Genomic DNA, 19,609 nt, shown 5'->3' on the forward strand with positions numbered 1-19,609 from the left:
GCGCAGACACGAAAAGGAAAAAAAAAACTATATGCAATCACACGCAGCTAGAGACAAAGCGCGCTAAATGCACGCAAACGCTCCACTCCTCGCCGCGTTGTCTTGTCTTCTACAGCCCCGGAACTTCCATCCCCACTCACGCATCAATGAGGTTGGCGTTCTGCTGCGCCGATGACTGCTGCTGCTCACCCGAGTTATCCCGGGTATCCTTGCTGGGGAGCTTCCGAGCCGAGCGAGCATAGAACTCATCCAGCACACGCTTGGGGACACGGTTGAGCAGTTCCTTGGGGTAAATGCGGAGCAGGTTCCAGGCGATATCGAGCGACTCGTAGATGGTCCGGGATTCATAGGGAGACTGGCTGATGAAAGTGCGCTCGAATTTGTCGAGGAATTCGAGTGACAGCTTGTCTTCGGAGGATAAGGCCTCCTCACCGACGACAGCTTTCATGGCAGCTATTTGGGATGTCAGAGTAACATTCGAAATAAAAAAAATCAATAGAATACTCACCAGCATCACGACCAATGGCGTACTTCGCATACAGCTGGTTGGACACATCGGAGTGGTCCTTGCGGGTGCGACCCTCGCCAATGGCAGATTTCATGAGACGTGATAGCGACGGCAGGACGTTGATCGGTGGGTAAACACCCTTGTTGTAGAGCTGACGGTCAATGAAGATCTGGCCCTCGGTAATATAACCTGTAAGGTCAGGGATGGGATGCGTGATATCTAGAATAATTAGCAAAAAGCCATTGACAACAGAGCGAAAACCTCACCATCGTTAGGCATGGTCAGAATAGGAATCTGAGTGATCGATCCATTACGGCCCTGGACACGTCCTGCACGCTCGTAAATGGTCGACAAATCCGTGTACATGTAACCGGGGTAGCCACGACGACCGGGCACTTCTTCTCGGGCGGCGGACACCTCACGCAGAGCATCACAATAGGCAGACAAATCCGTCATGATGACCAGAACGTGTTTCTCAAGCTGGTAGGCGTAGTACTCGGCAGTTGTCAAGGCCAGACGAGGAGTAATGATACGTTCGATGGTAGGGTCGTTGGCCAAGTTGAGGAACAGAGTGACACGCTCCATACTGCCGTTCTCTTCAAAGTCGCGCGTGAAGAATCGACTGGTTTCCATGTTGACACCCATAGCAGCGAAGACGATCGAGAAGTTATCGTCGTGTCCGTCGTGCACGTCCTTGGTTGGCCGATTGACCAGACTGGCTTGACGACAGATCTGAGCGGCGATTTCGTTGTGGGGGAGACCGGCGGCGGAGAAAATAGGGATCTTTTGTCCACGGGCAATGGAGTTCATGGTGTCGATGGCGGAGATACCGGTGGAAATCATTTCCTCGGGGTAGACCTAGGTCAGTGGGGTTAGCTTTTCTCGGAGTTTCACGAGAAGGAGCGCATACTCGAGAGTAGGGGTTAATGGGCTGGCCGTTGATATCCAGGTAGTCCTCCGCCAGCACCTTGGGGCCCTTGTCGATGGCACGTCCCGACCCGTCGAAGACTCGACCCAGCATGTCCTCGGACACACCCAGCTTCAAGCTGTGGCCGGTAAACTCGACTTTGGTCTGGTCCAATATCAGTTGTCTGCTCATATCCAAGCTGGTTCTTCAGAATATACCTTCTTCACATCAATACCAGAAGTACCCTCGAACACCTAGTAAACCAACAGCTGCGTTAGCACCTCGTGCGATTAGGGGGATCGGGAAAGGGCCGGTCTTGGAGCGCACCTGCACGACAGCTCTGTTTCCTATTTGAGAGGAAAATCAAGTCAGAATAAAATGTATTGCAAATGCAAGAAGCCGAGCAACGTAACGGCGGGTGGGGAAGACCTACCTCTAGCCTCCAGAACCTGACCCGACCGCTCCGTACCGTCCGGGAGAGTCAGGGAGACGATTTCGTTGAAACGAGGGAATTTGACCTGGTCGATGATAAGCAAGTCGTGATCTCCGTCCGAGTTGCGGGCCAGCTCACATTGTCCAAGACGACTAGCGGACCGTTGATGCCTCCGATAGTGTTGTAGCGGATGCGAGGCTTGATGGAGGTCATCCGAGGATCGACAAAGTCGGCCATGGCGGGCGAATTGGATCTCCCGAGGAAGTGAAGGCGTAGTTAACTAAACTATCGACAGGAGGGGCGGACGACCAGCTGTCGTCGGGATGGAGCAGCGGTGGGCGGTGTGGACGGTCATGGTCACGTGCTATGATATCCCTAATCAGATTTCCGGTTTGCATCTTCCAGCTACAGAGGGATACCTTGGAAGGACCTGGCAATGAACTCTCGGGATAATATATATTTCTTTCAATCTGTACTTAACAGCGAGAGAGCAATTAAAGTACATTCCAATTCATTGAATGCATCCCCTTCACGCCACCAGCCAGACAAGCCAAAATGCTCACAAAAAGGATAGAAACGACGGGGTATACCCGAGAAAGCAAACCAAAAACAACAGAAATATCAAACTTGAGGGTATTCATACAGGAACAGGGCGGAAAAAAGAAAAGCTCAAGACAAAACAAGACAAGACTAAGAAACCAATGCTCCAATCGCGCCGCTGTGCAAATGTGGCAGATGCAGCCTTCTCCCATGACCCGTGAAAATGCAAAGAAACTTGAAATATCAGTCCACCTTGGCATGGATGAGACTCTTCGGGGTCGTGAGGTTATTGGATAGGCGCACGTTGGTCTTGTTCCGGCCCTTGGAATGGGGTCGTTTAAGCTTCCGACGTGCGACCATGACGGGCACCGAAGAGTTGGAGAGCAGGTAGTTCGAGAACGAACCGAGAAGGACACTGTTGTGGAATGTGAGATTGCGATCGAGTTTTTATGGTATATCAATTGGTTTCACACTTACCCCTTCAAAGCACTCTGGCCTCGAGCACCGACAATGACGAGGGCGGGCTCTAGTTCATCAACCTGATCGTAATTAGCGGGCTATATACTGCAGTAACGAGATCCAAAACTCACGGCCTCAGTAATCAAAAGCTTAGGGTTCTTGCAGTGGATAACCTCCACCGCAATGCGAACCTGCAGGAGAGTCTTCCTCAACAGCTTCACGCACGTGTTGGACACTTGCTCAACAGCCTTGACCCGCTCTGCCTCCGCTTTGGGCGAGGAGGTGCGTATGTCAACTGAACCTCTCGGAGTGGATCCTGGGCCTAGACGACCCAGAATTGTGCGGGACGCGCCCGCGTTCTGAGTCGCTTCTCTCGTCTGGGTACGCACCACAGCGGTCGCGTCCCGAATCGCTTTCGCACCTTCACCGACTTGGCCCGAAGACATGTTGGAGTCCTCATGCAAAACGTAGAGAGCAAACATGGTATCACCGTCGCGAAGAATGGTCCCGATTGTCCATTCCAGTGCGTGCACGGACTCCTCGCTCAGGTCGGTGGCGACTAAGTACTTGCGTTGGCGGAGGCGGCCATGATCGGCTTCCTCTTGCAGACCATTAAAATCTCCACGGACGATCGTGCGGATCGATCGGTTGGGCACGAGATTGTCAATCGCGGACATGGAAATGCCGAGCTTCTGAGCTCGCTTGATGTCTACCATCTCGTCTTCATCATCTGAGCCGTAAGGGGTGTTGACTGCCGATTGCGTATTCGGAGTCTGAATATCAAAGCTGGTCTGCGGATGAACCGTGGCTTTCAACGCCGATTTCCGGGGCTTCTTCTCGTCAGTCGGCTTCTCGGGTGATTTTGCTAAATCCAATCAGTAAGCTGGGTCACTCAATCACAAAGGTTTGCCTACGGTCTTCTTGAGGGGAAGTAGGCGCTTTGTCGTCCTTGGTGGTTTCAAAGTCGCTCTGGGTGATAGCACTGAGGTCAGGACCGCCAGGACCTCCCTTTTGATCTGCATGCAGTGATGAACTGTCGGAGATGTGTTCCTCGTCGCTCGAGCTTCCCTCATCCTCTTCTTCGCTGCTTTCGATCATATTTTTCTCGCGATCAAACACATCCTTAGCCAAGCGCTCGCCAGACTCCTCGTGCTCGGAGGGTTTCACATAGTCAGGCAGCACGTTAGTATGTTTAGCCAAAGCCTCGTCCGACTTATTGTGCGCTTCTTCCATGAGCTTGCTTCGATCTGTGCTGGGTTTTGACGAGCCCACGTTGAGAAACCGGGCACCGGGAGACATTGGACGAGAATTAGACGAGTCTGACCTGGAGTCCAGCGACGAGCCGCGTCTCGACGACTCCCGGCTCGAATCCCGCCCACGGGTGAAGCTCTTCGGTAAGAACTTTGATTCCAAGCCGAACATCACAGCAGCCATGGCGCCACGGCCGTGAGCTTTGTCTTTTCGTTTCTTAGGAGTCGGCGGATCCAGTGTCGGTTGCGTGTTTGACGTTGAATTTTCGTCCAGAAGCAAACGGCCCGTGGTTGAAGGACGGTCGGGTTCATTGGGCAGCTGATCCAAGGATCGCCGCGGCGCATCCTCGGTCTGGAGCCTGGAGCGCTCTGGGGAGCTTGGAGCAGACGCCATCGAGGAGCTGATGCGCAGAGGGGATGAGACGAGCGGTTCGACCGTGTTCCGGAGACTCAGACGGCTGGCGGCAAAGAGGCTTCCACTGCCAGATGAGCTTGGGCTGGGCTGCGGGGCACCCAGCAGATTATGAACGGCCCGACTCAGGCCCGATCTGGGAGGGTTGGGGGCCGCAGCGGGTGGATTGGACGTGGGAGAGCGACTAGAAGAATTGGAAGATGGTGGTGGTCGCTCTGGTTGAGAGGAGGAGGAGGGAGAGGAAGAGCGAGGCTGATGATGGGTGGGAGGATATGACATCGCGTGGGCTGCCGGCTCCGGCTGGGTGGAGACCATGTGCCAAGCACCGCGCGGAATGTGGATTGTAGATACACCAGTCCAAGTCGAAGTACAAGTCGAAGTCCGGAGTAGACAAGATTGGAACAAGAATAAGAAGGCGCGTCCGTCTCCTTGTTAACTCCCGCTGAGACAACCCGAAATATTGTATCGAGACTATTACTATATTACTTACGGAGGAGCTCTACAACTCCTAGTCGCAAACACTCGATAGAAGGTAATCATAGAGCAGGTCGCAGAGGTTTCAACGTGAGGCAGCAGCCGGACTGCTTTTAGTATCGTTAGAGAAGGAGCATGGATAGAGGTGGAAGATGTCCATCATTTCCTCTTGACAGATTTCTTCCGCGCGCCCACCGCCGCAAATGCCTCCTCAGACGGCTCATCCGCCGGTCCACGCTTCTTTGCATTCTTGGGCGCGGCGTACTTCTCCTCCAGGTGCGCCAGGAATCCCTGCCCGCGCTGCTGCTGTCGCTTGGTGATCATCGCTAACAAATCATCATCCCCGGCCGCGGGACCTTTCTTCGACGCAGCGGCTTTCTTCTTCTTCTTATTCTCCTCAACCTCTTTCGCCAGTTTCTCTGCCTCTTTGGCCTCTTTTCTTGCGCGCTTCACGCGCTGCTCTTTCCTCTTCTCGGTTTCCTGGGAGTAGCGCGGATAATCCTCCACTTCCCCATCAGCAATGGCATGGTCGATGATAGCCCGGAAGCGAGCATCGTCATCAAGCACATTCGACAGCATGACCGAGTCATAAACGCCGTCCATATCGCCCTCGTGCGTGTCGTAGGCCGCCAAAATATCTTTCGTCTCCTCGTCCGAGCCCTTGTATTTCTTTCGAAAATCGTCGATTGCGCGCGTGTCCAGCATCGCCGATAGCTGCTCGCGATAGAAATCCAACCAGTCGAAGTCGCCATCTTCGCCAAAGACCTCGTCTGTGCTGCCGGTGCGGTCATACACTTTGCGTCGGCGCTCGTCGGAGAGGACGCTGTAGGCGAGCGCGATCTGTTGGAATTTAGCGTGTGCTGCGTCGCGGGTGTTTTCGCTGGCCTTGTCTTTGAGGAGTTAGTTGGTTTTTTGGAGACAGTGTGCTTTGTCCATACCGGGATGGTGTTTTAGGGCGTTCTTTTTGTAGGCGGATTTGATGGCCTCGGGGGTGGCTGTGGATTCCACGCCCAAGATCTTGTAGAGGTCTTCCTCCGCCTCGGGAATTTGCCCATCCGAGCCATCTTTGGGCTTGGTGTTGGTCATTGTGGTGGTGGAGAGCAGAAGTTGTCAGTGTCAAGTGACGCGCTTTGGACGCGGCGCGCATTCCGTCATCGCTCCCCGCCTTAATTGACGAGCCCACCTGGACACAGTATAGCTCTGACTACCTCTTCTCTTTTCTGTCTCTCTCCCTCTCTCTCAACAACACCTCCAAAATATCCCACCATGCCATCCCCCCACGTTCCCTACATCCGGCAATGCCTCACCCTAGCCGAACAGTCCCCTCCACGCCCGACGAATTTCCGCGTCGGCGCCCTCCTCCTCTCCCGCAAAGACAACGACCCCTCCATGTCCGACGACCGGGTCCTATCAACGGGCTACACAATGGAACTCTCCGGTAACACGCACGCCGAGCAATGCTGCTTCGCCAACTACGCATCCGCGCACAACGTCCCCGACGAGGACGTCGCCTCAGTGCTCCCCGCCGAGCCGGGCCGGACGCTAGTGATGTACGTGACGATGGAGCCGTGCGGGAAACGGCTGTCTGGGAATGCGCCGTGCGTGCAGCGCATTATTAACACCCGCGCGGCGGGTCGGCCGGGAATTCAGAAGGTGTTTTTTGGAGTTAAGGAGCCTGGCACGTTTGTGGGTCAGTCGGAGGGGTGTCGACTGTTGACCGAGGCGGGGATTGAGTGGGAGCATATCTCCGGTTTGGAGAAGCAGATCTTAACGGTTGCGGTGGCGGGACATGAGAATCGGGAGGAGGAGATTAGGGCTGCGTTGGGGGATACAGCTGCTAGTGAGGAAACAGGGAGTAACGAGGAACAGCCAAGGAATCCGAAGAAGAGGATGATGGAGGGGGAGACGAGGATTTACTAGAAAATAGCCTATTCTATTAGTTATCACGGTCGTGAAACGATCTATATGATATAGCAACGAGTAGTTGGAGAGCTGGCCTCCGACCAAAGCCTTCGCAAGACTGCCAGATAACTACAATGATCACTCGGTAGCTTGAATTAATAGAGGAACTATGATTTCGTCCTCACTTTCTTGTTCATCGACTGTTCCTGTTGATATACATGGACCCCCACGTGACGCGGTCCCTACTTCCTTTCCAGCCCACTTCGTCCATGACCACGTCGCAACACAACACCTCCAAACAGGATACCACGGAGGAACAGCAAGAAAATGATCCGATGGCGACACCCAACAATGCGGGCCCGGTCTTCTACCCCGCATTCTGCTTCAAGGCGTCGCCAACCCACTTCGCCTGGGTGAAGATGGCAGCTGTCGACGTGCATCGATTAAGGAGACAGCGCGGGTTTGAGGGTGAGTTCTAGCCTACCTTATTGTTGAATGAGTTGGATTGCATATTTTGGTCTGTTGCATCTTTGTATATCTTTACTTTTTGGATTCATGTCATTGGCCTGAATGCATTACTATCATTCTCCTCCATTGTCCTTACATGCATCTGCTCAACCGAAAAGCTAACATAATGCCCCAGGTCAAAACATCTTCTTCTACAATAACCACCCCATCCGCTTCGTCAGCCTCGTCGGGCTCATCGTCGCGCGCACAGAGATTACGCGGCGCACGATCCTGACGCTAGACGACAGCAGCGGGGCCACCATCGACGTTGCCATTCTACACGCAGAACCCAAAAAGGGCGGCGCTACCGATGTGGCAGCACAGACAGCTTCCTCAGTAGTAGAAGACCGATCCACTGTAACAACAACAGCACATATCTCCGCAACAGAACGCACAGAGCTAGACATCACACCCCTCGTCCCCGGCACCAGCATCCGAATAAAAGGCACGCTCTCGCAATTCCGATCACAGATGCAACTCAACCTCGAGCGGTACGAGCTAATCCACGACACGAACACGGAGATGGAGTTCCTGGACTCGCGGCTACGGTTCCTCGTTGAAGTCCTTTCCAACCCGTGGGTTCTGCTTGATTCCGAGATTGAAGGTTTACGCGTCGAAGCGGAACGCGATGGGATGAAGATCGGGGAGGAGAAACGGCGTGCTGAGAAGCGTGCTCGGAAGCGCAAAGAGCGCGAGGAGAGGGATCAGAGGCTTATTGCGAGACGGTATGAGAAGGAGGAGAGGAGGAGGGAGCAAGAGGCCGGTGTGCTTAGGGTGGAGGGGGGGAAGGCTATGAGGGAGACGAGGCATCAGAGGGATGGTAGCCTTTAAATTGGATGTTGTATTGATATCATATCATATCGTGAACGCATTAAATTTTGTGCTATGCAACTTATTCTGAATGGAAAGAAAAGAAAGAAGAAGAAAACCGCCCGCTTATTACAAGCATAACTTAATGACCAAAAAATTCAAGCGCCAAAAGGAAGGATATCATCATATATGCAACAGAGCACAAAACGCCAAGCAGATACGCAGTGCTCGCAATGCCCAAAAGAAAAATGCTAACGATAGTATCTCTCATGAACCGGCCCGCCGCCGTGCCCACCAAGCATACCGCGGTAGTACTCCTCCTCCCCGGCACGGCTTGCACGGTGCGAAGACAAATGATCTCGCCCGTTTGACGGGAGAGTCGACGACGGCGATTCCGAGTAGAGATCTCCCGCCGCGGAGGCGCCGCCGTAGCGGGGGACATAGCCCTCCCGGCCGTGAAGGTCACCCTCTGAGTGGCGATACTCGTTGGAGGGATTGACACTGCGAGAAGAACTGCGGGAGCGGCCGTGGTGTGTTGAGAGCCGGTGTGCGGAGGGGGGTTTGGTATGAACAGAGCCCGAGCGCGCGTAGAGCGAGTCTCGGTCTCGGTCGGATCGGCCCGTCGTGTCTGGGCGAGAGGTCGTCGAGAAGGAGCCCGTGGAGTTGCGCGGGGATTGGAATTCGTCGTAGACTTTTCCGCTGCCCGGCTGGACGCTGTAGGGCTTTCGTTCACGTTCGATTGGGGCCGGGGAGATGGTTTCGTCTTCGTCGTCGAGGACGGCGGAGGTTGATGATGCGGAGGGCGGGGGGCGGCCTCGTTCGTATGATGGCATTCGTTCCATGGAGGGTGCAGACGCTGGGGTCGGGGTGGGGGTGGGGGATGACTTTGGGGCAGCCTTAGACCGTTCTGCTTCCGTGATATGAGGCAGGTCGACGCCGCAGTGCTTCATGATGTATTCTTCGGTCTCTTCTCGAATATCCAAATCACCCACACTGGGGAAGAGCTGACGGGGGAGTTCCTTGGGGAAGCGTTCTTTCTTGTCGTCCGGGTTGTTGATGGGCATGTTCAGCACAGCCTTTTGCAGACGCTCGTACTCGCGGTCTGGGTTACCTTGGATCATGAGGGTCATCCATTTCTCGAATCCCCTTGGTGTGAGGCCTGGGATATCGGGTCGTTCGTTGAATTGGTTTGGCGCCTGCACCAAAAAGTGCTCTGCCTGGACTACACGAAACAGTCGTGAGATGGAGGATGTGCGGTCATCGAAAATGTCTGAACCCCGTTGTTAGTATTTTCCTTGATGGAACAGTTGGTCGACCTACCCTGCCACGGATACGCATCCCACGAGACATGAGTGTCTCTGTAGAACTTCTGCAACTTGTCCGGGACAATGACAAGAGTATTCCCCGGTGGATAGTCCTCGATCTGTGCCCAAGTTAGCCGTATTCTTGAATGAAGGGAAACCCCCACTCACCAAGTGCATGGCAATGCCCCTCAAAAACTGTCCCAATCTCTTCGTCGGCTTCCCATCCTCAAACAGTTTCCCCCAGATTTTCTCAAGCGTAGTCATCTCGATGGCAGTCGCGTCCCTGTCGGGCGGTTTCGGCCGATAGTCCGTCTTCGCGCTACGCGCACTGCTCTGGCTGGAAAGCGAGTTGCGTCGATCGGCTAACGGATCGGGCGACGCCTTAGGGCTGGGACGAACGTCGCTCGCATACCCCGAGGGTGGTGGGTAGGCGTTGTACTGCGTGTCGGCATGGCTACGATGGACTGACGGTGAAGCGATCGAGTGAGGCGAATCTGGCCGTGTGCGTATCGAGGTCGGCTCTGCTGACGGCCATACTGGTGGTGGTGGCTGCTGCTGTGGCGGCGGCGGCGGCGGTTGGGACTGCGATCGAGAAGAAGACGATTGGAGGTTTTCCAGGCCGCTGGCTTTGAGTTGCTGGATCACGGTCGCTGTGATTTGGGTCAGGACCTCGGGGGACAGGTAGGATGTGTTGTCGGCCTGGTGAACGGCGGAGCTGACGGCGTCATTGATGCTACCGACGGGCGGGGCGGCGGGCGGAGGCATCTGCCGCTGGGGCATGTCGGTTGGATCGGGTGCATACTGCGAGGGATAGGGGAGAGCGGGTGGGTGGTGGTAGTGTTGGTCCTGGTATGGATCAGGGGGCTCATCGTATGCCATGGCTTGGAACACGATGAGACGGAGGAAATGAGGTTGGACCAAGCAAGAAAAGTAGAAAAGAAAAAGAAGAAGAGGGGCTGTGGGGTCAAGGGCGATCAAACAACCTTGCACCAGGACGTCACTCAGTGATTCATCATCATGGCCTGGGATCAACACTGACCAAAGGGAATGGCCAGTCTCTCAGTGGCTCCCGACAGAGACAGCAATCTATATTGTCTGGTTCCGGTGGAGACAACGGCACCACCGATGTCATACCCATGGATCCTCTGTTTTGATGCCGCCGGACGAAAATAGAATTGGCATGTATTATGCTAATGAGAAACGCAGAGGAACAACAGTAGGCTGGAAAGACAAAGGAAGAGAGAAACCAGATTCAAAGGTAGTCAAACGCCTTCATCGAAGTCTCCAGCGCATCATCCATGTCCTGCTCCATGCCCTGGGAATGGGACCACTCCGGCTCGGGGACGGGTGCGCGCTCCTCCTTGGGGGGTTTGTAGGCCTGTCACCGAATTCAGTATCCCCCCACAGGACCACAATTTGTGAGACTCACCTTGATCCGCGCAAACCCTGGCTTGCCGGTGTGGTTCTCCTTCGACCGCTCCGAATACGCAGTGCCCGTCTCGGTGGCCTGAACGCTGCGGTTGCTGCCCTGCAGGACCAGGGCCATGGACTTGTTGTCATCATAGTCCTATGGCTTGATTAGCTTGGGTAGATGATCTGAACGTCCCCACGTACAGTGCTCTCCTCGAGCAGACTCTGCGTCCTGGAGTGTGTGTCGTCGGTGGCACTGTCTCGCGGCGGCGCGGAATCGATGGCCGCTTCGAGGGTCCCAACCTCGTCGGCGTGGCTAAAATTCATGCAACGGAAGCAGATCTAAGGCAGGATTAGCAACCTGAGAGACATGATTTTCAAGCAACATACCGGGTGTTCACGCGTTCGCTGGTTCCGGGAGAAGTCGTCGATGCCCTGGAAGCGACCACAGAAGTGGCACTTGCGCTCGCAGATCACTGAACTGGCGCAGGGGGTACATTTGGCGATGTCCTGCTGGTTCAAGAACTCGTAGCCCTTGGACGCGACGGCGCTGCGCAGGGCGATGAGTTGATTCTTTGAAAAGGTTTCCTGCGGGCAGGGCTGTTTGCAAATCGTGCACATGAGCCTGGTGATGGTGAGTGTGAAGGAGATCGAGATCGTGGAGGAGGACTTACTCGGAAGGCAGCTTGATGGCTTCCACCCTGTGGATATCGGGGTCAGAATGCCTGGGGTCCATGAAAAAGAAGTGACTTACTCGCGCTGCAGCGAGGAGCTCCAACCGCCCGAAAACGGAGTGTACTTTCGGGGCATCTTATTTCGATGGTTGGCCAAGGGTAGATGGGGTGGATAATTCTGTCAGAAGAGATTGATGGTCGAGAGGAGGAAAGAGGGCGGATAGATGATGGTCCCTTCACAAGAGGTGGGTGCATGGCAAAGAGGAAGGAGAGAGAGAGAAGAGAAGAGATATGGATGGGGTGCTTGTGTTGAGGCAAACAACAGAGAAGATCGAGTCGGGGGTGTCTGCCTGCGAGGTGCTTGTCAATGGCAGTGACTCGGCCTGTAGGGCCACTGGCCATTTTCTATACAATCTGAATAAAGAAGAGCCTTGGGTGCAGGTTGGTATAGAAAAGCATGTCTGGCAGTTGGTCTCAGAGAGCAGATATATATCCATGCACCGCATCTGGCCAGTTTGGCCTGCACTCGATACACTTGGGTGGCAGCCAAATATACACCACTAGCTATCATAGCATGCTCATCATCAGAGTATTCAGTCATAGAATAGAACATCTCAGTGTCAATAGGCAATTGTGGTTTGCAATTGAGAGTACGAACTACGGCAGACTTGATCGCTCTTAAGAGGGCTCGATTACTGTCGCGTGGCCATGGAGAATACCGCCAACATATCTACACACCATAAAGTCGCAGCTTGATATCAGGTATATGTCTTTGGTCATAGTCGATGTAAGCCAAACACGACTGTGTAACCAACCCGACCTATTTCATCTATTTGCACGAACGGCCTGATGATCCCCCCAGACCGACTGCAATGCTGGAACCCCGGAGGAAGACCATGCATCAAACACTCATTGTTCACCCAAAATCAAGACACGACCGTCTCCACGGGTGGTTCCAGCCATTGCTTCGTCTCTGGATCCAGTAGTCTCTCAGCCTCTTGCCACTCCCTAGTCACTATATCTGCACGTGCCTTTGACCTCGGGGTAATCCTCGCGGGGAACTCCTCAGGCATACAGACAAACCCTTGAGTCAAGCGATCGGGGTCAGGCAGGATAGGCCTACCCTTCTCATCCAAAGCAGGCTCAATATTAAAAGCCCACAGGGTACGCGACATGCCGAGAAACAGACTCCGCTCGGCAACATGAATACCCTGGCAAATGCGGCGCCCTGCTCCGAATGTAAACGTATCTCGCTTCGACGGGTCTGGGTTTGCTGCTGCATCGCTAAGGCTTTGATGGTCGTCTCGATACCGATCTGGGTCGAAGGTGCGTGGACTTGGGTGCCGATTGGGATCCATTCCAATACCCCACACATTGTTAACGACCCCTGCCCCTTTTGGAATGAAGTAGCCATTGTACACATCATCTTGGGTCACAGCGTGGGGCACTGCGCCGAGAATGGTGGTCGGCATCCAGCGAAGTGTTTCTTTCATGCAGCTGCGAATGTACTGCAGATTGGGCAGGTCGTCCATCTCGGGCAGCCGGTCGGGTCCGATGACCCTGTCAATCTCATCCTGCGCTTTGCGCTGGGATTCAGGGAATAGAACCATGGCCTGCACGAATGCGTATAAGGTGCTCGATGTGGTGTCAGAGCCGGCTTCAAGCAATGTGCCTGCCATGTAGGCTGCCTGATCGTCACTAAATCCATCTTCCTTTTGTGCCTCGTACATTCCAGCACAGAAGCATGGCTTGATTGTATTCTGTTGGGATTCTTCCTTGACACGAATCCAATGGGATAAATACAGAGCTTTTTCATGCTTGTGAAGCTCTTTTGCCTTTCGCTGGACTGGGAGGAGGAAATCGGGTAGCTTCCGGAGCCATGGGAAGAAGTCAATGAGAGCCGCTGTTCCAGTCTGGTTGATGACTGCGAATTCGGAGAAGCCTTCGAAGAGCTGCATCATCTTGGGGTCCTCGTAAGTCGATGTGCGCCATCCGTATACCATCGTTGTTGTAAGTGCGTTTGAGTATCGGCGAATGTGCTGCAGGAAGTTGTCTGGCTGTTCGAGAAATTGGTAGAGCATTTGCTTGTTCTCGAGCATTTGATAGGCGACGTATTTCTTCGAGGTGGTCACATTCAATAAGCCGTGGCACATTTTGCGGAACTGATTTCCCTGTTAGCGAATGAAGACTTGAAGTACTGCTCAAATACATACCCCACGCCACTTTGGCCCGTACTCCTGTATTGAATTAGCACTTGCGTTATGAGTGCAAAGCTTTTGAGTTGTGTCTACATACCATCATCAAAAATCTGAGACCTCCACTGCACAACGTTTGACCAATGTACATCTCTTGCCGGTGCGAATAAATGCCACTTCGTTTGTCTAGTAATTCCTTCACGGCCTCATCACTCGATAGGATGATGAGGCACTTGGTACCCAGCATCAAGCTGTAGACAGGACCGTATTCACGAGCCCATCTTTCGAATTGAAGATGTGGATCTCGCGAAGGCATCTATAGTGTTTTTATTTTTAACAAAATGTACTTTGTGCTAAAGACCGTGAAAACAGACCTGGTGAATATTCCCTAGGATGGGTAGAGTCGGTGGGCCAGGAGGGTAGTTCTTGGGCCGGCGTCCTATCATCAAGAGACGAGACAGGATCACAACCGCTATGACAGCCCCGACGATAGGTGTTACGGCTAGCATTTGGACTTGCTCAAATATCGTAATTCAAAAGATAAATCAGTGATTTGATTGAACTGGATAAAAGGGACAAGCAATTTATAGGTAATGATCCCGGATTTAGCTTGCCTCATGCCCCATACCCCCGCCATTTGGGCCTTAATTTTCAGATCCTTCAGCACACGACATAACTAGTTACTTTGAATGTCGGACCTGAGTGGGGAAAATGCTCAGTCGCGGATGCTCAGTCGCGGACTTGTGGGGGATGCGAAGGAGGGGGCGGAGGTGGGGGGGCGGACTTGTGGGGGACCAGAAAACGTCAAGATTTTGCACAACAACTTGAAAGCAAGACGATAATTGCAGACTATGAATACCAGTGTGCCCAATGTCGGGATACACTTGGATAAGCATGATTGCAGCCGCATTGCGCGATTGAAACTTGGGTCGCCACGTCGGTTTCGAGCGAGCCGGAGATGCTCATGTTACGAGCCGGACCATGTTCAGTACCAAAAGTCGCAGACAAATATCGAACGGGGGAAACAAATGGTAGGGAAGAGCGTAGCAGAGCTTTAGGTTGAGGCGAGAGCTCGCGAAAGATCTATTGGGTACGCTGCATGTAAAGGGTTTGATAGCGATGGCTCGAGGGTACATAGATATTCACTTTGACTTGATAATAGTGCAGTTGATATTTGAGTCTCAAAGTTGAAACGTCTGGAGCCCCATAATAAGCTCGCTTACCTGCCGCATACTAGTCTGATCATATTTGTTCAAAATAGGATCCAGTGGGCCCTCTCCAAGAGGCACGAAATCATTGCCATGCAAGGGACCTGGTATGACAAGGCGCTCTGCCATGAGGTTGGCAAGAAGCCAATATTCAGGACAAAATCGGGAGAAGCCGATTCTTCTCCACATATTGTCGGGTCGAAGGTGTTGATCATCGACCGTAATGTGTGGTGAGATACCGAAAAATAAAGTTGAAGAAAAGAGTTGCCAAACGTTCCGCCAGTTGCTCAATGAGTTGCGGACTGGAGTCAGGTTTTGCCAGGTGCTCACTGAGCTGCGATATTGAAAAATTTGAGAGTGAATCGCTAGACAAGATTTTCTGTAAGCGTGTGCTTGTGAACTTGGAGCAGGAATGATGTACCTGATGTCAAGGCAAATAGATTCAGATACCCCAAGTCGGCGAGTGCTTGGCACGTGGCAGGGGATAAGCTGTTCTTTGATAGTGACTCAAATGCACCGCGAAAAGAGATATCCCAATAGCAGCTACCAGCCGGAAGGTGAAGCTGAATCTGATTATGGCACTGATCGGCCGTTGGTGCTTGAAAGCAAGCCTCCGGAGATGCCATTTGCATATTCATCTCCTTGATTACCAGACGAGGCGGCAAATTGTTGAATATGACAAAGGCGGTATCAAGAAGAAAGATCCATGTAAATACCCTTTCAATAGTGAGCACCAGGGAATCTGAGCCGTGATTGATTCATACCGAATGAGCTCCTCACGGGCAGCGAATTCTTTCCATTCAAATTCATGCCTTGCTAGCTCGGCGTAGTTCAAGTGCCTGGCTGTCGCAATTCCAATGTCTCGTGCAGTCTGTGAGTGTAAGAATAATGATTGAAAAACTTCACTACTGGGGTTTACCTACAGATACTAGTGTGGCGAAGCGATAACGGCGGATGCAGCCTTTACTAGAGTCTGTACCTTCCCAGGTCTGGTAAAGGCAGACGATGAATGCCGCCTGGAGAATTTGAATCTTCCGGTGATGAATGGCAAAGCTGCCAGATGAAGAATTTGGAAGATCACTGTTGAAGTCATCGTCGATGAACACAATCTCTTCCACGCAGTTCAGCCACATTCGTGCATCCTCGTTATCTGGCAGATCTGGCGACACGCATGCCCCTGTATTGTTTTAGCAAGACATAGGGTATTTCCAAAAGTTCCGCTTACCGATAAGAGCCATCGCGGCTAAAAGAGCAGGCTTCGCAGATACTGGGTCAAAGGTGGGTCGATGGACAAAGTTAACGTTCGGATGCCAGATAGCCCAGTACATCCCTAGAAACCTGCGTAGATTGCTTGGTGAAAAGAATTGCAGACATGTACTTTTCAGCGCCGCTGACCAGTCAAGCGTCACTGCACTGTTTCGAGGTTTGATCGTCACAACCTCCTGAATGAGCAAGAGTATTTCGTGAGTCTTCATTGACAGCGGATCACTCAGCCAGTTCATCGGAAAACAATTTTCCGTACTGGAATCACCTATGTTGTTCAATAAAGGAGGCACCGACTGGTCTGGCATGTTCGCATTCATTGAGTGAAGAGTTTCAAACTCCAATGCAGAGGCAATCTGTTCTCTTTGATCCTGGGTTCCACATTCAAAGCTCAAAACCAAGCCAGTGTTGTTTGTAATTCTGCCGAGAAAATAGAGTGAGTGGTTACTGCTGGTCACTGACAGATCCTCGCGAATGACCCGCCCCAATGGCGGATCGAGAAGCTGGGGCCAGCTTGGGGTAGCCTGCTCAAGATCACCCAGATTTAATAGATCGTCTAGCGAGCTTACTGCAAAGGCCTGCAAATCTTCCGATGTAATACCAAAAGGCAAGGTCATGCCAGCTGATGAAGCAGGGTCTTCCTTTCGATCGCCATCTTTGACAGGTCGGGTCGGATGAATTGTTTGGTTTTGATCCAGATTTCCGACATTATCAGAGACTGCAGAATAATAGCACGGAATGCCCTTTTTTGAACAGCATTCGCAGGGATCATGCGAGCTACACGCTTTCTTCAGGCGGACACAACGATCGCAGGCGCGTCGGCGAGCGCCTGATCTCGAGTTCCCACCATTGCACGTTCGAACATGGCGCTTTAGAACATCGGCTCTCTGAAAAGCCCCATTACAAGAATTGCATCGGTGTGCCCGCTCTGCCGTGTGCGAAGTAGCGTGGCGGGATAGATGTTCGCGCCGTTTGTAGCGCCGCGAACAGATCCGACACTGGTATTTTCGTAGTGCCGATTGCACTCCATCAGTTTCTTCTGTTTCTGGAGTCGACAGCTCCAAAGACATCACGATAAGGGTCCCGTAATATCGACCGACGATAATGCGACAAGAGATTCCGAGGTCCAGGGGTTTGTAAAATTGCGGGGGGACCCACAAATAGAGTTGCCCAGGTCATGAACCCCAGATCATGATTCGGTATTTGGTATGCGTCACTTCATTGGCGCTATGACATTGCAGAGTGTTCCATCCGTCCGAATCGTGGAAGTAGGACCGCGAGATGGTCTACAAAATATCCGAGATTCGATTCCAACTGCGACCAAGTTGGAATTAATATGCCGGCTTGAGAGTACCGGGCTCGACCCTGTTGAGTTGACTTCTGTGGTTTCGTCCCGCAGCTGGCTGATTTTCGTGATGTGCTTGAGAATTCGGTGGTTAAGCGGCTCGTCAGCAAATCGCATTTGAGACTTCCCTTTCTGGTGCCGAATGTTGAGGGGTTGGATATCGCCATTCAACACGGTGTTAAAGGAGATTGCTGTATTTACCTGTGCTACTGAGGGGTTCAGGAAGGCCAATATCAACTGCACTGTTGAGCAGGGTATAGGGAGAGCGAGGAATGTAACGTCTCTGGCCTTGAAATTAAATATCGCTGTCCGAGGGTGAGCCAATACGCTCACCGTGTTCATATTTTACCTTGCTTCTGACTGCTACAGGTATGTTGCGCGGACCTTCTTTTTTGCAAAGAATGCTTGAAGGACGAACAGACTTTGGAAGTTGAGGCCTTGTTTGCCTGGTGTACATAAAGCCACGGGAAGGTTTGTGAGAATAATACAGGACTATTTTGTACCGTCAGGATCGACCATCAGACCGAAATCTTCCTTGGATTCTTCTCTTAAGAATTGAGGTATACTAGGTATTTTTGGTTATCATCATGGCCGTCCGAGATCGAGCTAGCGCCGAATGGTTTGGGGAATGGCTGTTATATAGCCGCTTAACACATGAACCATCACAGATGACGATCTTCGACCTTGGAAGAGACTTCATATTTAGAACACCACCTGGGATTTTCCAGGCTCCCTTTCAATCGGCGCAAGCTCTTTAATCCAAAGTCTGGATATGACAACCGCAAAACCGTCACTCACTTCCCTGCCGGTGGAGATTCAGTGCGCCATCTACGAACTCCTCGACCCCGGCGGGTTTGATACCCATCAGCCAAACCAACTCTCAACTGCGAAGTGTCATCAAGCCAACTCGGCAAAACTTCCTCGAGAGACTCCTGGTCCTCGAATGTCACGAAAAATGGAGCGGCATCACGTTCCTCCTTGTGGCGAACCGGGGCCGTCTCGATCCAGATTGGAATTGCCCAGAATGGCAAACAATGCGCTGGGCCTGCTCCGGCTGCCTTTGCCTCTTGTCGCACACTGCATTCGATAACAAAATCACTTTTACGGCTTCGCTACCGGAAACCCATTCCCGGTTCACCGGCAGCGACCTTGACTACGAGCTGGAATCCGTCTGGAAGGGTTGCGTCGTACTCTACTCCCGGAGGGCTAGCATTGTTGAAAGTATACCTCCTGCCAGTCCAACAGAACACAAAGACGAATCTTTCCAAGCCTCAGTAACAGCAGACAAAATTGCAGTTCCCTGCAGAGTTTGTCTCAAACCGCCACACCCCCAAATAAATGATGGCGCCAGACGGTCTTATTTCCGAAGCAACCTGACATTATGGAGCCCCGGTGCTACGCCACCAAGGGGAAGTTCTGCGACACTGACCTTCCCGATTAGCCAAAGCATGGAGACGGTTACTGCAGTGACCACCCTTCTTCATCCCTCGTGCGGTCCGCCGGAAACTACGCTGATCTACCCGAACCATTCCCAGGGGGCGGGTGCAGGCGCACGAGGCCTTCACTTGGGCTCCTTTGGGATTTACCTAAAAAGGGGCGTGTGCTCGGCTTCTGCTGTGGGCCTATTGCCCACGAGCTAGGTTAGTTCGTATGGAGTTATGGAGTTAGTCCAATTGCCCAACGGTGTACGTATGGACTCTGGAATCCTCACTAGTCGCGGGACGGACCACCCTCGAGCCACCCCGTAACCACCCAGTGGAGCGAGAGAACAAAGAAAAACCGGACGGGAGAGTCACGACGGGAAACCGATGATCCGACCAGCCTGTATGTGGCCACGGCTCAGGGTAAGGTTAATGATCCCAGATTGGACCGCATTGGCCGCGGAAGCCCCTTCTCGAAAGCCGAAGGAACACGACGGCGCCTCCCGAGGCTCTGGCAACGGTCAATTAATTAATCTAATAGTGCCGTGGCCAGTAGGGAGTGGGTTTAGCGATCAGCGCTCTGGTTT

General features: G+C 52.8%; 9 protein-coding genes across 9 annotated transcripts; 2 read left to right on the forward strand and 7 right to left on the reverse strand.

The window, feature by feature from the left end:
- Nucleotides 1-136: 136 nt before the first annotated feature.
- PFLUO_LOCUS2409 (Vacuolar ATP synthase subunit B) lies at nucleotides 137-2,085 on the reverse strand (the record flags this gene model as incomplete). The annotated part of the gene is made up of 8 exons (XM_073779546.1): nucleotides 137-453; nucleotides 509-727; nucleotides 775-1,366; nucleotides 1,419-1,580; nucleotides 1,634-1,669; nucleotides 1,743-1,762; nucleotides 1,849-1,933; nucleotides 1,987-2,085. 8 exons carry the CDS (start codon nucleotides 2,083-2,085, stop codon nucleotides 137-139), a joined length of 1,530 nt encoding a protein of 509 aa, XP_073636490.1.
- Nucleotides 2,086-2,631: 546 nt separating this feature from the next.
- Nucleotides 2,632-4,491, reverse strand: PFLUO_LOCUS2410 (uncharacterized protein; the record flags this gene model as incomplete). Its single annotated transcript, XM_073779547.1, has 4 exons — nucleotides 2,632-2,803; nucleotides 2,866-2,927; nucleotides 2,979-3,712; nucleotides 3,762-4,491. 4 exons carry the CDS (start codon nucleotides 4,489-4,491, stop codon nucleotides 2,632-2,634), a joined length of 1,698 nt encoding a protein of 565 aa, XP_073636491.1.
- Nucleotides 4,492-5,142: 651 nt separating this feature from the next.
- PFLUO_LOCUS2411 (uncharacterized protein) lies at nucleotides 5,143-6,069 on the reverse strand (the record flags this gene model as incomplete). The annotated part of the gene is made up of 2 exons (XM_073779548.1): nucleotides 5,143-5,873; nucleotides 5,922-6,069. 2 exons carry the CDS (start codon nucleotides 6,067-6,069, stop codon nucleotides 5,143-5,145), a joined length of 879 nt encoding a protein of 292 aa, XP_073636492.1.
- A 180-nt stretch (nucleotides 6,070-6,249) lies between these two features.
- PFLUO_LOCUS2412 (uncharacterized protein) lies at nucleotides 6,250-6,903 on the forward strand (the record flags this gene model as incomplete). Its single annotated transcript, XM_073779549.1, has 1 exon — nucleotides 6,250-6,903. The coding sequence occupies one exon, from the start codon at nucleotides 6,250-6,252 to the stop codon at nucleotides 6,901-6,903; it is 654 nt and encodes a 217-aa protein (XP_073636493.1).
- Nucleotides 6,904-7,154: 251 nt separating this feature from the next.
- On the forward strand, nucleotides 7,155-8,223 carry PFLUO_LOCUS2413 (uncharacterized protein; the record flags this gene model as incomplete). Its single annotated transcript, XM_073779550.1, has 2 exons — nucleotides 7,155-7,353; nucleotides 7,529-8,223. The coding sequence occupies 2 exons, from the start codon at nucleotides 7,155-7,157 to the stop codon at nucleotides 8,221-8,223; spliced, it is 894 nt and encodes a 297-aa protein (XP_073636494.1).
- A 230-nt stretch (nucleotides 8,224-8,453) lies between these two features.
- On the reverse strand, nucleotides 8,454-10,385 carry PFLUO_LOCUS2414 (uncharacterized protein; the record flags this gene model as incomplete). The annotated part of the gene is made up of 3 exons (XM_073779551.1): nucleotides 8,454-9,472; nucleotides 9,523-9,625; nucleotides 9,675-10,385. 3 exons carry the CDS (start codon nucleotides 10,383-10,385, stop codon nucleotides 8,454-8,456), a joined length of 1,833 nt encoding a protein of 610 aa, XP_073636495.1.
- A 373-nt stretch (nucleotides 10,386-10,758) lies between these two features.
- Nucleotides 10,759-11,726, reverse strand: PFLUO_LOCUS2415 (uncharacterized protein; the record flags this gene model as incomplete). Its single annotated transcript, XM_073779552.1, has 6 exons — nucleotides 10,759-10,884; nucleotides 10,936-11,073; nucleotides 11,121-11,258; nucleotides 11,307-11,541; nucleotides 11,591-11,617; nucleotides 11,671-11,726. 6 exons carry the CDS (start codon nucleotides 11,724-11,726, stop codon nucleotides 10,759-10,761), a joined length of 720 nt encoding a protein of 239 aa, XP_073636496.1.
- A 790-nt stretch (nucleotides 11,727-12,516) lies between these two features.
- PFLUO_LOCUS2416 (uncharacterized protein) lies at nucleotides 12,517-13,891 on the reverse strand (the record flags this gene model as incomplete). Its single annotated transcript, XM_073779553.1, has 3 exons — nucleotides 12,517-13,752; nucleotides 13,804-13,827; nucleotides 13,886-13,891. 3 exons carry the CDS (start codon nucleotides 13,889-13,891, stop codon nucleotides 12,517-12,519), a joined length of 1,266 nt encoding a protein of 421 aa, XP_073636497.1.
- A 2,007-nt stretch (nucleotides 13,892-15,898) lies between these two features.
- On the reverse strand, nucleotides 15,899-16,873 carry PFLUO_LOCUS2417 (uncharacterized protein; the record flags this gene model as incomplete). The annotated part of the gene is made up of 2 exons (XM_073779554.1): nucleotides 15,899-16,170; nucleotides 16,219-16,873. 2 exons carry the CDS (start codon nucleotides 16,871-16,873, stop codon nucleotides 15,899-15,901), a joined length of 927 nt encoding a protein of 308 aa, XP_073636498.1.
- Nucleotides 16,874-19,609: the final 2,736 nt, after the last annotated feature.

The sequence above is a fragment of the Penicillium psychrofluorescens genome (genome assembly GCF_964197705.1).
Source record: "Penicillium psychrofluorescens genome assembly, chromosome: 2".
NCBI lineage: Eukaryota > Fungi > Ascomycota > Eurotiomycetes > Eurotiales > Aspergillaceae > Penicillium > Penicillium psychrofluorescens.